Source organism: Wyeomyia smithii, chromosome 2 (genome assembly GCF_029784165.1).
Source record: "Wyeomyia smithii strain HCP4-BCI-WySm-NY-G18 chromosome 2, ASM2978416v1, whole genome shotgun sequence".
NCBI lineage: Eukaryota > Metazoa > Arthropoda > Insecta > Diptera > Culicidae > Wyeomyia > Wyeomyia smithii.
Window position 1 is genome coordinate 252193078 of NC_073695.1, and position 17687 is coordinate 252210764.

Here is a 17687-nt window from a genome sequence, read left to right on the forward strand (position 1 = left end):
TGTTCATTTTAGTATCGGATAAGATGCCGATCACATCTTTGCGTTATCACTGACAGTGTGAATAAAATATTCCTTGTGATAAAATAAACAGCTTACAGCTTTACACTGCACTTCTAGTGCTGCTGCTAAGGGAGGACGACTGCTGTTGTCGCTGTCTAGAACTATTATGAGCGCCTGAGCGGCTTTGGCTAGAACAAGCTCTTATATAGGCCAAATAGCCTGTTTAAAATTGCAAGGTATATGATTCTGTCGACTGTGCTTGGGAAGCAATCATATAACGTCCAATCAAAAGGTCGAATTTTTCATTTTGACAAGGCTTGACTATTTTCAATAGTACAATAGTGTGAATAATAAAATTACAGTTATCTTCTTTTGGGAAGAATCTTAGAAGATTTTCCAGTCTATTGCTGCAAGAACGAAGGAAATCCATCGAATACTAGCCGATTTATTAGCATTTGAAATTGAACATATTTTTCACTATTTCGGTTTTAGATTTTCATTTCACATCCCTATGTAGCCGAACTTCCTGAGAGAAGTATTCTACTTAAAAAAAAACTAGGGCATGAAAAAGCTGTTGAAAATAAAAAAGAATCAGACCAATTTGAGATTTTAGACCTAGTCTGCCGAAATTTGACTTGTCGCTTTTAGCAATATAGAGATAAGTGACTTTTCACCTACGCACACTAGGAAGCGTGTAATCCCATGTAAAGTTGCTTTTGTTTCCTCCAAACTGTAAATCATCGCATCTCGTTGCTTCGACTTTTATCACTTTTTAACATTTTGATCGATTATGTTCAGCAGCTTCTTCCGATTCCTGATCACGAATGAAAAAATTCATTCAGAAACAAGTTTAAAACATATAATGAGTGTTCAACTGAATATTTGTCCAGCTGCTAAAAACATAGCATTGCAAACAAAACAGCTATTTGTAAATATTTTCCTCAACTAGTGGCACTAACACATTCGGACGTAAAAAGGTCTGTTGTCCCCTTATTTTATTGCTGGAATTCCTTTAGTTTTTTCATGGTGCTGCTTTTGGCAAAGTTTCTACGGTGCATTTATGAACGGAATCCAAAATGTTGACAGCAGTTTGTGTACCGAAATCCCTCTACATTGTTCTTCCTCTTTGTGTCTCTGCGCGAATACGCCACTTTTACATCGTTCGTCGTTTGTACAGCAAGTATTGTTCGGAAAGAAAAGTGTAACTATTTCTTATTTTCTTAACTCCCCGATATCTGTGTAGTACCCATTTAGAGTGAAAATATAGTAAAATCATTTTTCGCCGTAACGGGCTTGGAATACGAGTGGAAACGATTTATGATTCGCTCGATAAAAGAACTATATGTTGCATCGCTAGCAAGGGTGTAGGCAGTTTCTTCATGCTCTGCAAATCCCGTCTGGGAGTGAGGTGCCTGCCCTACTAGACGGGACTCGTGCAAGAAGAAAATAGTAAGACGAAAGACGAAGGATGTGGTAAGCCGTGGAGGTCTTGCTACTGCTGCTGCTCCTAATGGCATGAAGAAAATAGAACAGACCGCTGCTTTTTGGATTTGCCGTCTTTTGTTCTGGTGTTTCGGTTTATTTTCGACGGGTGTTGCTACGACTGGTCTGGGTATTATTTGTTTACATTAACTGTAACGAGAGAGCAGAAATTTATGGTCGCAAATTTTCCCGAGAGAATAGAATAGAAAAATTAATTGTGATTGTGTGGAGGAAAATTCGAGTCATCAGCTTAGTGGATCACGTATTTACCTGGCGAAGGAACAGTGACCGATTAAAAGAAAAAAAAACGTATATCTCCACGATGGAGGAGTCACTATTGAAGGATCTCGAGACGGCTGCGCATATTATAATGGTAAGAACTTTTTGAGTAGTTTCATGGTCATTGTAGTCTGTGATTCATACACTTACATTGAACAAAAATTCGAAATAATCGTAAATTTGAGTTTTGAATCATCCGTGCGTAACCATAACAAAGCAACAAAATATCGATTTTTGTACTTCATGGACATTCACCTACACAGTCATAACAAAGCAATAGTGCTATGTTATAAAAATATGCATGCGTTGCACTCGAAACAAAACAGAGCGGGAAAAAAACGAAGCAGATTCCTTTCAGTGTTGTTTTGATTCGTTGGATGATTTATGCATAAAATGTTAACAAACGAGATTTAATTTGACTCTCCCTTAAAACAGGCACCACCAACGGTAGTCAGTAGAGAGCAGCGCCAGCAGTCCGAAACCATTTTCATGAATTTCCGCAAAACTAAATCTCCGTACGTCCTGTGTCAGACAATTCTCGAAAAATCCGTTGTTGACCTGGTGTTGTTCGAGGCGGCAGACGTCCTTAAGAAAGCCGTAGTCGCGGAATGGAAGTACATTCCAGATCAGGATAAGGCATCGCTCCGACAGTACCTGCTGAACTACATCATTCAACGGGACATTCCAGTATTCATTAGGGACAAGCTGCTGCAGGTCGTGGCAATTATGATTAAGCGGGCAAGTTTGGAGGACGTCGGGCAAGAGCGAGGTCTGATTATAGAGGAGACTAAAAAGATGCTCGTTTCGGGTGATATCAAGCAGCAAATTTTAAGCTGCAGCATTATTCTGGCCATTTTAGAAGAGTACTGTAATATTGTACGGTCGGACGATACCGGCCTAACGACTTACGAACATTTTCGAGCGAAGAAGCAATTTGAAGATTCAGATTTACTGAAGGTTTTTATTATGGCGCTACAATCGATGGAGGAACTCGTCAAAGTATTTGATGCCAGCAACTCAATGCATTCGTATCTCTTCAAGCAAATGCTTTCAGTGATGGAAACTATTCTGACGTGGGGTTTCCTGCTGCCTAAGCTGCAGATAGTTCGAGTCCTGCAGCCGTCTCTCTCGAAGAAAATTATCGATACTTCGGAAACGGTAACGAAGGCACTGCATGCTCCACCGCTGCGATTACACGCACAGTGGAAAAATGTAATTTTTGAACCCAAATTGTTGGAGATCTTTTTCTACATCTATTGGAAAATACGTGATAATGAAGATTTGCAACCGAAAGCGCTGATTTGCATCTTGCAGCTGTCCACCCTAAAGGGGCCCATAATAAGCGATAACAAGGAAGAAAGCATGAACTATTTGAGCAACTATTTGACGCACTTTTTGTCGATGTTGAATACGTAAGATTATTGCAAATGTGCTGAGAATGGGTGGTTATTTATATTTCCATTTTTATTTTAGGATCGAAATCAAGGAAAAAGAGGCCTACAGTTTTTCGCTAATTCTGCGCAAGTTGCTACAGCTGCTTCCGCGAGCAGAAATTAAAAGTCTTCCAAACGCGCTTTGCAATGCATACATGCAGCAAACGCTTACAATGACATTGAAATTTATCGAATTGTCCGCAATGGAAGAAGCCGTGAGTGTTCATAAGGTTGTTTTATCATTAATAAAAAACATTTTATCCTTTCTTCAAGATGTCCCCGGACGAAACGGTTTACATTGATGCTCTTGGTAATCTGCTGGAGGTTTGGTTGCTCGTGCTGAACGACAAGGAAAACTATCCGTCAGAAGTTATGGTTCCGTTCATTACGCAAATGTTTGAAAAATATATACAGTATCATTTGGCAGCTCCCGATGGCATGCGAGGAGTTGGCAGAGATTCTGATTCGATTGAAGAGATAGCCGATTTCGAAGAATCTGATCGGGAGCGTTTCAAGGAGCAGTTAATAATAATCGGTTATTTCGGGAGAGAGATTCTAACGCACTCGTTGCCCCTGCTTTCTAAATTGCTCGAGGATAGAACGAGGAATCTGGGCACGCAGTTGCATATGTTGCACTCAACAAAAACAATGAGTGAAAATAGTTCCAAAACCATGTTAAATTTGTTCGAGGACATTCACTGGATTCTGCTGGTTACCGGGCATGTACTGGCACTAGAAGCGGATGGGGAATCGGCAATGATACCAGGTGAAATTCTCCAGCTTTGCACGCAAAACATTTCCAACGGTGTGACTGATATACAGAACAGTCTGAAGTTACTGGCTTCACCGAGTCAGGACATCAAGGAAATTCCGAACGCGGAAATCAACGCAGATCCTGTGATTCGATTAATTGCGGCTGGTTTTCGGTTGTGTGAGCTTGAAAAAAGTGCCATCGAAGTCCGCATGTATCAGTTCCTCAGTCCGGAATTGAGCAGCACGCTTGTTTGGTTCATGCGACGTTGGGCCGACGCCTATTTGATGCCTGTTAACGAGGAATACGTGAGCACTATATTTCGGGAAGCATTCGGAGCGGGTACACCGGGCTCAGTGTGGGTTATAAACTATTTGCTAAACAAAATTTGCTTGAACTCACAGTTCCTTCGTACGGAGCAATCTGTCATAGAGGAAACGTGTTCCTTATTCTTGGTACTGCTGAAGCGAAAAGATCGTTGTACGGCGATTTTCAACTCGGAGTACTTCCGATCGATCTGTGATTTGAAGAGTGCGGATCTACCGTCGACTGTGAAGCGAAAGCTTTTGAAAGGTTTTGTGATGGTTGCGTCCAGCGTTGAGAGTGATGCGATGCGTGGCGAGTACCTGGGAAAGATTCTGCAACCAATCGAAGAAAAGTTCGTTTAATTGATGATGACTTGCAGGGAAATGAGTAATAGTGTGTTATTTATGTTTGCAGGTACAAAATGTTGATCTCACATCAAAATTTCCAGTCTGTGTATCAGGAGGAGAGTGTCAAGCTAAAGATTATTGAAATGTTGGAAGAGTTGATCGGATGCGTGCAAGGGGCTTATCAGAACTCGTTGACGATTATTTTCACAAAAATTCAAAACATCTGCAAAGAGTTGCCCACGTTTCTGGACATCTATCATAACTATACGGTGAGTATATGGTAAAGGTTAGAAAATACATTCAACTTATTCAAGAAAAGCCTTTATGGAGAATGTTGGTAATTGAGTAAAAGAAAAAGTTTGATTCTCAATACTAGAACTAAGTCTGAAAAATTATTTTGTAAAAAAATAATACTCTTTCAGCTGATCGTGGAGCTCATCTTGGAGCTGGTGTGTGAAGTGGTAGCTACCATCGGTAACGTAACATCGGAGCAAGCGATACGAACGGCTGTGCACGAGTGCTGCTTCTCGGTGATTCGAATTTATGTTAAAAACAACTCGAACCGTGTCTCGCTCGGAGCCGCGAACACAGACAGCGATCCGCTGGATCTGATTTTGATTCTGAAAATGATCAACCACCTGACATCGAAGCCACTGTTCACGGACGATTTACTTTTCTCCGGATCGGCGGAGGATAGCAGTGCACAATCATCGGAGATTTGTATTTTCGGCCTAACTCACATCGTCCCGCTCATCACAATTGATTTGATCAAGTATCCGGATCTTTGTCAGCAGTACTATAGCACAATCAGGTCATTTATTGAGGAAAAATCTCATCTCGTAAGTATTGTTGTTATGCGTAGCTTTAATTACTAAGGTTACAATTTTATTTTTCGATAGACTCCCACTCTCCATCCAGATTTGCTGAAACAGTTGCTCAGCTCAATCGAACTGGGCCTTGGTTCATTCACCGCCGAAGTCGAAAGTCTATGCTTGGAGTTTCTGGAGATTTACGCTAGCAATGTGTACTTCAACCAGGACAAACAGGCGCCAATGGCGGTGCTTCTGCGTCCCTTCCTCAAACTGATGTTGGACATGATATTCGGCCAAAAGATTGACCTGAACAACACGATGGACTGGTATCGGACGGTGTTCGTAGTGATCTGCTGCTTTCCGGAGTATTTTAAGGAGCTGCTTAACCAATTTTTAAGCGAACAATTCGACTCGGAACAGATCATGGGCGAGGATTTGGTGCGGACGAGCATTGCACTGGTGAACGATATCGAGTTCGTCAATAACCGGCTTACCAAGTCGCAGTTCATCGAGCGGTTCGACAAATTTGTTACGAATTTCAGCACGATGTACAAAAAGTAAGCGTTGAGGGCCGGCCGCTGGTTGGCGATTGTTTATAGCTGATTACGAATACAGTTGGTAAGTTTGCCGTTTTGTTCTTGTTGCGTTGCTTGATTTGACTGTTCTGTAGGACGGTATATGTTTGAGTCGATATGTACATGCGATTTATGAAATATGACGTTTATATTGATTGGTTTTCAAACGACGCATATTTTTACAAATTGGCTATTGCGCGCTATTGGATCGGTTTTTACTTATTTTTCTTCAACTAATATTTCGTAGTAACTTTGTCGGAAAATTTGCATTGCCTCGGAATTTTAGTAAGCGTTTTACTTAGGAATCTGTCTTTGTTCTCCGATCATTTGTTGGTGAAATGCATAACGATTCTGTGTGTTATTTTTCCATCTAAATTTAAAAAAGCCTTGACGGTTAGAAGTTAAGATATAGTTTACTTCAAAAGACAATTAGTGTTTAACTACATCTCGGCTGTTTTTAAGTTAACGGTGGGTGAACGCTTCACGATCATTACTACGCATAGATTCGAATAACAATCATTTAGGAAAAAAATATCGAATAATCATTTTTTTGATAAGCATTTAACAGTTCGGACAGTTGACATTCAATTATATATCGTTCTGCGTATTTTTCCGATTGGGAATTCGAAATTGAAATGATCGATTTCTATGGCAACTAGTTCAAACCGAGCTTAAAAATGTTCTCTATATCACCTTAAACTTCGAACACGACGACGGATGGCAAATTCCTAATACTTTCTAAGCCATTATTCGGGTCTCAAATGTTTATAGTGCCCAAAAATAATCATAGAATTTAAGAAAAAAATTGAACATTGGCATTTTGTGGTTCATCTTTTCTAATTCGTGCGTTCAAGTTTTTTATATAATTCAGATTTTACGGATTTCATCTCATACCTACCATATATGTTTGGGAAAAAATCCCTATTCTCTGCACTGGAGTACGCCGTCATACAGTACACTCTATATATTAATTTTCAAAAATGTAAACTCTGATTAGCCTTTTGAAGTCGGCAATATTTTCTTAAGATGCATGTTCGGGAAAGTACAAATGCAGAATAGTGGAACCGATGATAACAAAACTCATCAACACCAATGAAGATCACATTTCCCTTGAAAATAATAGAAAACGAAAATTTACTCTAAATACACACTGTTAGAAGACACTTCTTTCTTTACTCTCCGTAGAAAGGATAAGAACGTTGTTTTATTGTTCTATACGAGCGACACTTTAAATGTAAACATTCTAAATTCTCAGTACTGTGCTTTCATTGCATCACACACTGTCGATAAAAAACCATTGCAGTAGAAGGAAAAGCGAAATAAGGATAGCTAGGATAATATTCGTAGATAGGGGTTGGGAGGTCATCACCGGGTAAAATAACGCAAAGTCAAGTTAACATCTCCGTTTGTTCTGTAGTGAATTGCATTGGTCGACTAAATCCTGAACAAATATAGAATACGGGATATTTTCTACAATCGGCGATTAACAGTGACGTCTAAAAGACAGGGAAAATACTGTAGAATATATTTTTTCTTTTTGTGCTAACGTGGTTGGATATGAAAATTATGTCGACCTCTGTGTGTGGTCCTAGGAATTCAATCAATTTATTTGTTGAATAAAAATGTAGCTATTTCATGTTCTATTTTCTTGCTTCCCTCCAATCTTATTGCACATATAAATAATGATTTTTGAATAACATTTATGGCCTTTTATCAAATTGCTAGAAATTCATCTTAGGTAGAAAGCAATTCTGATCATGCTTCACTCCTACCGTGTGTCCAATTCTTTTCTTATACTGACGCAGTTTGCGGTGTAAATTAATTTTCTAAACAGTAGAATATTTTTCAAATCATCAAAATGTACATTCTCAGATTTACGTGAAAACCGTACGGACGGAATAGGAAACAATGTTTTGAGGTCGATTTTTACATGCACTTTTTGCAGCATTTTTTATTATAGCTAACTAGCGTATTGTTCATATATTTATATACAACAGTAGAAAGATGATGCTTTTTCACGACGAATGTGTACTTCAAAAACCGGAACGGGTCGGCTGATGTTTGCGCTGATCCTGCACAGCAAATAGTGGGGTCTACTGCTTCATTCTCTTTGTGAGTTGAATTTCAGTTGTTCACTTTCGCTGTTGAAGCAAGGAAAAATCAAACTATCTATTGCTAGGTATATGTGACATTATTTTACACGTGCTAGAAACGTAATATTTAGAAGTGTACAACACATCGTAAAAGTTTCGTATACATGTCAATCTAATTTTGCTCTTGCGACTGACATTTTTTTCGAGAAACTTTCGACTATTGCTTTTGTGTTAACCTTGTAAATAGTTCCCCACATTCAGAGCCATAACTTACACGTTAATTTATTTTTAATATTTATCTATAAGCTTAATAACGTGACGTTGAAGCGATTCGATCGATATGGAATGTTCCATCCCTATAAATATGAAGTTTAATGATTGTATTTAACAAAAAACATAAACACAACAAAATTTTTTGGAATTTAATATAAAAAACACCCCTCTTATATAGTTAATAATATACTTTCACTCTTTTTATGATATGTACGTTGTAGATGACAGAAATTGGGCATCATGAAATGATCGAATGTTGTTAGTTATGCGAAAATCGGCTTACGAGAGCTCATTCAAAATAAAAAAATCAATCAAAAGATAGTAATGACAACACACAAGCTACAGTTACACTACTGAATCAATGATATTAACCAGTAAGCAGAAGCATTTTATTATTGTAATACAAGCAGGAAACAATCTTGCAGCAAACAGTTAGCACGAGCTATATATATATGAACAAAAAAAAAAAAAAAAACAAGCGAATCGCTCGCCCTATCACTGTACTGCATCAGAGCGAACGCGCAATCGATAATCGATATCTACTTTTTAAAAGTACAAAATAACTATTAACTACAGCACTACAGAAACAGCAAACTGAATATAGAAAAAGGCGAAAAGGCAGTGTGTCAGATAGTAGTAGTAGTAGCTAAGCGATTTTAAATTCTTTCCGATAAGTGATACTATATAGTATATAGTAAGAAATAAACCTACAGTGACGATACCAGGGTACTAACCCCGGCTCATACGAGGACAAAGATCTCCTGAGTAGTAACATCTGGCGTACGCCGGGCGTTTTCTGTTAGCTCTAAACTATCCGAATGGCAAGAAACGCTAGGATTACCTGCACAAATATTCGTACATAACTATTTGCATAGGTTATTATTCCGAAGCTGCGGTAAATTACCAGGCGTTTCCATTGATTTCAAACGTCAAGCTGACGCATGATTATCGTCAATTACGTCTCCATACTTGATATTTGGAAATTGCATCTGTCTTTGAGATATGTTGTTAAACAAAAACATTAGCGTACTAGTTATAGATAACCATCTAGAATTAGTTGGGGTTCGGTAGATTGTTGATAGTTAACAATAAAAAGAAAATTTCGGAGTTTAAAAATAACTAAAAACTTCCTCCTGAAATCAGAACTTCCGGTGATTTTTCAAAAACCTACATAAACTTTATGTAGAAAGCGTTACCTCTTCCGACGTACGGCCTGCCTGAATAACACTCCCATTTCAAAAATTTAATAGATATGGAATGTAGTGGGAAAATGTCCTTTTGCATGTTGCTAACCTATTTTAAAAAAATATTTTTTCTAAATCCACTGTATCCTTTTTTTACGCGATTGTTTTTTACGTAATTTTATTTTACACGATTTTTTTACACGTGGGGGATTCTTTTATCAAAACGACGTGTTTTTTTCACACGAATTGTTCAAAATTACGCGACTTTTTTACGGGATTCTTTTCTTGCGCGGACCTATCAATCGCGTAAAAAAAGAATCCAGTGTACAATATTTGTATGAAAATGGTGACTTGTTGTACATACTGTCATTTGAGCAATATTTTAATTAACAAGCATGTAATGATTTCAATTTACTACAAGCGTGATGATAATGTTCTCCTGAATGATTCAGGGCGAGTCAACCGCAGCCCGCGAGTGTGCACCGGCGACTCGCCGTCGGAAGCGCTGGCCATTGCAGGGTGCAGCCCCCCGCAGAAATCACCTCTGTATAGGTTCGTTCGTTTTCCTAGGTCTACTGACCCATAGGGGCTATGCCTTCGGTCAGTCCGAACGAGCGATAGTACTGTTACTAATGTGTTATCGTAGACCCGGTTCTTCTCTTCTATCACCTCTAGATACTCAGCATCCACTGTGATGCCCGCGTTGTTTCACAGACCCATTATGGATGTACTTCCACTGCTCATGCAGGCAGGGTGGCCACTCAAAACCCGAAATTCAATTCCCGGTTTTTCCCGGTTCGTTCAAATATTTTTCCATTGTACTTCTGAATTGTGTAGTTTTCCATGCAGTTAAGGAATAAAAAAAGCGTAACTTTCGATTTACATCTTAATATGCTCTAACTTCTTGACGTGTTCAGCCTTATTGAAATCTAGAGATATAGTCGCAAAAAATCGAAAAATGCGACGGATGTCACCTTTCCGAGAGGAGATGTCTACAAGTATCTTATAAACAACGCATATAATACTCATTACCGAGGAATTCTAGGCCAAATTAAGTTTGAAGGAATCGTTTTTACCTCAACCAGATAAGATTTAATATATAAAAGAGTAATATATAAAAGAGTATTTTTATAACACTTAAAACACGTTACCTCAGCCGCTCACGCATCTTCTCATCAATATCAATTTCGTGTCCTCCTCCGGCAACCTGTACTGTATCGTACACCACTGCGCTACAAGTCTGTCTTTTTCCAAATTCATGACTACGCATTCCTTGTTCACGGAGAAACGTCGCTCCAACGTGGCATTGCCATGCGATAGAATCAGAATCTTCTCAATAAACACAGTAAAGTTAGGAAGTTTCTTGCCTGAAGCAGCTATCAGATCTCTACAAAAAGTATCAAGGTAGGAAGTCAGCAATGTCTTCGTCGAATGCATACTGAATAGTTGTGAGTATTCTTGGCGACATCTATAGGCGACATTTGCTCTAGGCAAAATTCGAGCCATTTGAATGCTACTTCCGGGGAGCTTACCTTCGTCAAGTTAGCCTTTAAGAGGAAGATGAATAAAAACAAAAACTGTCTTATGCACTGTAAGATATGTCAGCCATCTGTTTTTGATTAAGTATTCGAGGAAACTTACTTAAGAAATTTTGGTCTTGTGATCGCAATGAGATGGCTGACGAAAAATGGGTTTGTATGGCACAATCTCACCACGGCTTGTAATGTTCAGTGAAATTCCCGGTTTTTTCCCGGTTTTCCCGGTTCCAAACGATTCCAGGTTTTTTCCCGGTTCTCCCGGTTGGGTGGCCACCCTGTAGTAAGTACCTATTTTCAAATATCTTATAACACCAATTTAGTTCACTCCCGAATTTCCCATATAATTTCGAAAAGACGCATAGAGAACACCCCCTCTTGTGGTGAAAAAGGCAACTAAACTCATTGCACAGTGGTACAGTAACGCAATTTGAGCGGACATGAGCTTTTCGATGAAATTTTGTGGTTTCAAAGCAATAGTTTTTTTTAAGAAGTTGTTTCTTTTACTTCGTCCTTTATTTATGTGCAAATGAAAATTAGGGGGCCCCAAAATCAACGAAACAAAATAAACTGACTTTTTTATTTGCAGAAACAATTGTATACATTCTTCGGCAAAATTGTTAATCAACTAATTATAAGCAACTTCGTTATTTTTTTTTGTAGCTATCAAATTTACCGATTTAGAGCAATTTGACGTAACTGACCGAGAGTTCCAAAATAAACAGATTGTTTGCTTTATTTTTTCAGTTCAAATGTAATAACAAAGTTTTCTTCGGTTAACCTTAAGAACACAAAAATATGCAACTTTTGACGGAAAAACATTGTCGATATGTTGTATAGATGTTTTTATTTTTTTTTCAATAAAATGTTCAATAGAACATATTTTTAAGCTCTTGAGGTCATCCGAAGAATACTTTGTTATTAAATTTGAACTGGAAAAAATAGAGCCAAAAAACCCACGCTAAGCTACTCACGTAAAACTGCTCTATGTCGGTCAATTTGATAGTTACAAGAGTTTTTTTGTTGCTTAAAATAAGTTAACTGTGCCGAAGAATGTATACAGTTACTTCTGCAAATAAAAATTTTTTTTTATTTCGCCGATTTTAGGACCACCATAATTTTCATTTGCACATAAATAACGGACTAGCTAAAAGAAACAACTTCTTAGAAGAAACTATGACGCTAAAATCAAAAAATCGCATCGAAAACCTCATGTTCATCTAAATTGCCTTACTGTACCACTGTGCATTGTTGTTGCATTTCTGTGAGCGTGTGACCGATATTCTTACACACGAAATTGAAAATACTCAATTTTAGACTTAGTTGACTCAATTTCATACTTTCACAGAGAAAATGACAATTATGTGAAAAAAATACTTATTGCAGATTGCGTACGTGATTCCAGACTAGAAAAGATAAAAGGAGAAACCTGCGACGACGCGCTAGTGTAGGGTTACATCGACAATGTCTCTAGTTGAATCTTCTATATAATATGCTTGTTTTTAACAACGAATGACCTGGTTGTACTGAGATTCGAGCCCGCTCTGTACCAATCAGTATAAAATACATGGCTAGTTTGTGCTTGTTAAACATTAAATGTCAAATACTCAAAACACCCGTAACGAAGAAATCTTCTAAAACTAATGTTTTAAAATAAATTACTAGAACTTTCTTAACCTCAAAAATGAACTTTGAGTACTTCATGCGAACAATATACCTGCATGCTTTTTCCTGCGTGCTCGAAGATTGCTGCATATACTTTCTCAGCTTCTTAAGGGATTTTTTAGCGCTCCAGTAGAGCGGAGTAATGATTTTTTTTGTCCACTAGTTTGAAACGTTTGTACCAGCAAATAATTGTCAGTGTTACGTATGTTTTAAGTATGTGGTTGAATCTCGACTATATTTACTTTTAAAAAGTCGTGTGGGCCTTTCACTTGTAAAATCCTTGGTTCCACAATGGTGAATATATGTACACTAAGGGCGCTTTTTACGCGGGTTGTTTTTTTTGCGTTGTTCTAAACGGGATATTTTTACAATAACGCGGATTATTTCCACTCGATTCGCTAGATTATTTGTACGCGGTATCAAATAAGTTTAGTATAAATATATCGAATCTAATCTTTTAAATGCGGTACAACCAACCGCGTAAAAAGCAACCCCAGTGTATACTATTGTTTTGAGCTTTCACTTTCTTTCTTGGCGTAAATTAATAATGCGATATATTTTTTTTAATTTCTTAAAATAAAAAGAAAACATATTTGACAAATCTTCTATACTCATAACTTGATATCTACTCATTCGAGTTACACTTTTTTTAAGTATTAATTATATTCACTTGACATGTAGAACTGATTAGATGTACTGGTCACCTGTTTTGTCATTAGAAGCGCCAATTGGTTTATCTCCACGATAATACGAAAATCTACGAGACAGTTGTGATCAGCTGATTACAGTTCAGGTCGTTCCTTAGATAGAAGCCCGATCGGGGAAGCGCGAAAAACAAATATCCAATCGGTTGCTCCAGTATCGCGAGAATAGCCATCCTTAACACAACAATAAAATACCAAAAACAATAACACAAACAAACTTACCAACCGTGAAACGTCACCCATATACTGCCTCATACATAAGCGAACGTTATTCTCATTATAAAATTAACAATACATAATATGTGCATTTTTTCAGTGTACCCATTTGGGTATATTTATTGCAAAAAGTGATTCTTTTTCGAATGACCTGTAGAACAAAATCAGAAGTGGCGCTCCTAGCGGTCGAAAAGGTGACTAGCGCTTCTGTCATTTTCAATGTGTCTTCATGATTTCACATAAGTGTACTGTATTGGTATTATTAGATATTGGTGCTTATTACGGGAGTCACTTCACGGTGAAATCAGAGTGAAGTGAACAAAATCCTATTACGGGACTCACGTAAGTGAGAAACACGTCGCGAAGTGACATCTGCCGTGGAATCTGGGTTATTATGAGTGTCATATCAGTGAAGTAAGAACGGAAAAAGCGACGTGTCGCGTGGAATTATTTCACGACCATTTTGAACGGTGAAATGATTCCACGAAGCTGCCATAAGTCTTAAAGTTGATTGATTTGTGATCTAATGGTAAATATTGGATTTATTCTTCAGTAACGAAATCGAATCAGAGTATGATCCGTACCTCAAAGCGGTCAATTTTTTATTTTTTTGCCTGATGAAAAAAATGCAAACTAGCTCAGGAAATTTTCGATACCGAAAAAAACATTTTTTTTTTGATGCCGAATGTCTTAGAAATGCGGAACATGTCAAGATCTGGTGTTATCTAAAAAACGGGAAAAAACGATTTTCTGGGACTTAGACATTTTTGAGCTGGGAAACAATCTCATTTCACTTGTCCTATTCTCAATTTCACTTCACTGTCAATCTCACTCCACGGAGGTGATTTTTGTCACCTCACTTGAGGTGGAATCGGGAATAGGTCTAAAAAAGTGAAGTGAGCGTGAGAGTGAAATATATTTCACCGTGAAGTGACTCCCGTAATAAGCACCATTTTGCACGTCTGAACACTCGAAAGCAAAACTGGAGACATTCCATTGGTGAGGCCTGCTAATCGACGGTCGGTACTTTTCAGACGTCATCAGAGATACCAGAAGAATTACGTGCAATTCTGTACATTCCACGGATTTATCTGAATACTGTACATCCGATGAAGTGAAACAAATCCGTAGATCTACGGAGAAATCCGTAGATCTGGCGAGCTACAATGGACTAGACTTACTTTGAACAGCGAATAGAGACTGAACAGCAAACAGCGAAGCTCGAGCGGCAAACAGCGGAGACTCGGATAGAGGTCGACGAGTTCAAGGCAAATCCCGCACGCGTTTGAAGTCTGCTGTGGACGAGAATGCCCGATCAGCGGGTGTAAGAGGCGACTGGAGAGGAGCAGACCAAGGCCGAGTTTTGTGGAGGCGTATTTTGGATCGGCATGGGATTTCTACCATCTGTTACCATAAAAGTGAAGAAAGTAAGTATAAATAGTCGAAGCCAACTTGTACTCGGGTTCCCTAATACAGCACTTTACTCGCCTCGTCAGTGACTGGAGGCGAGACGATTTGCGCGTCTCGTTTCCTGTAATAGGCCCTTATATTATAGTATATTCTAGTACTGCTTTTTTAATAATCAGTAATTTTACATTCAACGGATTTATCCGTATACTGTAATTCCGATGAAGTGAAACAAATCCGTAGATCTAGCAAGCCTGTACGTTATCGATGTGCTGTCTTTTCGGAGGCCAAACGTCCGTTCAGGTCCCTGTCTCGTGGTAAGCAAGATTCGCGCCCAGTTGTCCAACGTATTCAAATTAATATCGGTGAAGAAGATACGTCTGTACATCCAGAAGTTATCAGCGGAAAGAGTTGCTGCAGAGTACACTCAGAAAGTTGTTGGACGGATCGATAAACCAGTTGAGATGGACCTGCACCAGGGTGGCCACCCAACCGGGAAAACCGGGAGAACCGGGAAAAAACCTGGAATCGTTTGGAACCGGGAAAACCGGGAAAAAAACGGGAATTTCACTGAACATTACAAGCCGTGGTGAGATTGTGCCATACAAACCCATTTTTCGTCAGCCATCTCATTGCGATCACAAGACCAAAATTTCTTAAGTAAGTTTCCTCGAATACTTAATCAAAAAAAGATGGCTGACATATCTTACAGTGCATAAGACAGTTTTTGTTCTTATTCATCTTCCTCTTGAAGGCTAACTTGACGAAGGTAAGCTCCCCGGAAGTAGCATTCAAATGGCTCGAATTTTGCCTAGAGCAAATGTCGCCTATAGATGTCGCCAAGAATACTCACAACTATTCAGTATGCATTCGACGAAGACATTGCTGACTTCCTACCTTGATACTTTTTGTAGAGATCTGATAGCTGCTTCAGGCAAGAAACTTCCTAACTTTACTGTGTTTATTGAGAAGATTCTGATTCTATCGCATGGCAATGCCACGTTGGAGCGAGGTTTCTCCGTGAACAAGGAATGCGTAGTCATGAATTTGGAAAAAGACAGACGCAGTGGTGTACGATACAGTACAGGTTGCCGGAGGAGGACACGAAATTGATATTGATGAGAAGATGCGTGAGCGGCTGAGTTAACGTGTTTTAAGTGTTATGAAAATACTCTTTTATATATTAAATCTTATCTGGTTGAGGTAAAAACGATTCCTTCAAACTTAATTAGTTTTAGAAGATTTCTCCGTTACGGGTGTTTTGAGTATTTGACATTTAATGTTTAACAAGCACAAACTAGCCATGTATTTTATACTAATTGGTACAGAGCGGGCTCGAATCTTAGTACAACCAGGTCATTCGTTGTTAAAAACAAGCATATTATATAGAAGATTCAACTAGAGACATTGTTGATGTAACCCTACACTAGCGCGTCGTCGCAGGTTTCTCCTTTTATCTTTTCTAGTCTGGAATCACGTACGCAATCTGCAATAAGTATTTTTTTCACATAATTGTCATTTTCTCTGTGAAAGTATGAAATTGAGTCAACTAAGTCTAAAATTGAGTATTTTCAATTTCGTGTGTAAGAATATCGGTCACACGCTCACAGAAATGCAACAACAATGCACAGTGGTACAGTAAGGCAATTTAGGTGAATATGAGGTTTTCGATGCGATTTTTTGATTTCAGCGTCATAGTTTCTTCTAAGAAGTTGTTTCTTTTAGCTAGTCCTTTATTTATGTGCAAATGAAAATTATGGTGGTCCTAAAATCGGCGAAATAAAAAATATTTTTTTTATTTGCAGAAGTAACTGTATACATTCTTCGGCACAGTTAACTTATTTTAAGCAACAAAAAAACTCTTGTAACTATCAAATTGACCGACATAGAGCAGTTTTACGTGAGTAGCTTAGCGTGGGTTTCGAAAAAACAGTTTTTTGGCTCTATTTTTTCCAGTTCAAATTTAATAACAGAGTATTCTTCGGATGACCTCAAGAGCTTAAAAATATGTTCTATTGAACATTTTATTGAAAAAAAAAAAAAACACTTTATCTATAGAACATATCGACAATGTTTTTCCGTCAAAAGTTGCATATTTTTGTGTTCTTAAGGTTAACCGAAGAAAACTTTGTTATTACATTTGAACTGAAAAAATAAAGCAAACAATCTGTTTATTTTGGAACTCTCGGTCAGTTACGTCAAATTGCTCTAAATCGGTCAATTTAATAGCTACAAAAAAAAATAACGAAGTTGCTTTACAATTTTGCCGAAGAATGTATACAATTGTTTCTGCAAATAAAAAAGTCAGTTTATTTTGTTTCGTTGATTTTGGGGCCCCCTAATTTTCATTTGCACATAAATAAAGGACGAAGTAAAAGAAACAACTTCTTAAAAGAAAGTATTGCTTTGAAACCACAAAATTTCATCAAAAAGCTCATGTCCGCTCAAATTGCGTTACTGTACCACTGTGCAATGAGTTTAGTTGCCTTTTTCACCACAAGAGGGGGTGTTCTCTATGCGTCTTTTCGAAATTATATGGGAAATTCGGGAGTGAACTAAATTGGTATTATAAGATATTTGAAAATAGGTACTTACTACAGGGTGGCCACCCAACCGGGAAAACCG

At 38.1% G+C, this 17687-nt stretch overlaps 1 protein-coding gene across 2 annotated transcripts; it reads left to right on the forward strand.

Annotated features, from left to right (window-relative positions):
* The first annotated feature begins 1146 nt into the window (after positions 1 to 1146).
* On the forward strand, positions 1147 to 9123 carry LOC129722448 (exportin-4-like). 2 transcript variants are annotated; one of them, XR_008727603.1, is made up of 8 exons: positions 1147 to 1855; positions 2197 to 3173; positions 3235 to 3409; positions 3468 to 4603; positions 4666 to 4867; positions 5021 to 5437; positions 5498 to 6028; positions 6081 to 9123. XR_008727603.1 is itself a non-coding variant. In XM_055675897.1 (7 exons), the coding sequence occupies exons 1-7, from the start codon at positions 1805 to 1807 to the stop codon at positions 5969 to 5971; spliced, it is 3432 nt and encodes a 1143-aa protein (XP_055531872.1). In that variant the 5' UTR covers positions 1147 to 1804; the 3' UTR covers positions 5972 to 9123. The 2 variants fall into 2 exon arrangements, 1 of the variants encoding a protein (XP_055531872.1); XM_055675897.1 differs by having other exon boundaries at positions 5498 to 9123.
* Positions 9124 to 17687: the final 8564 nt, after the last annotated feature.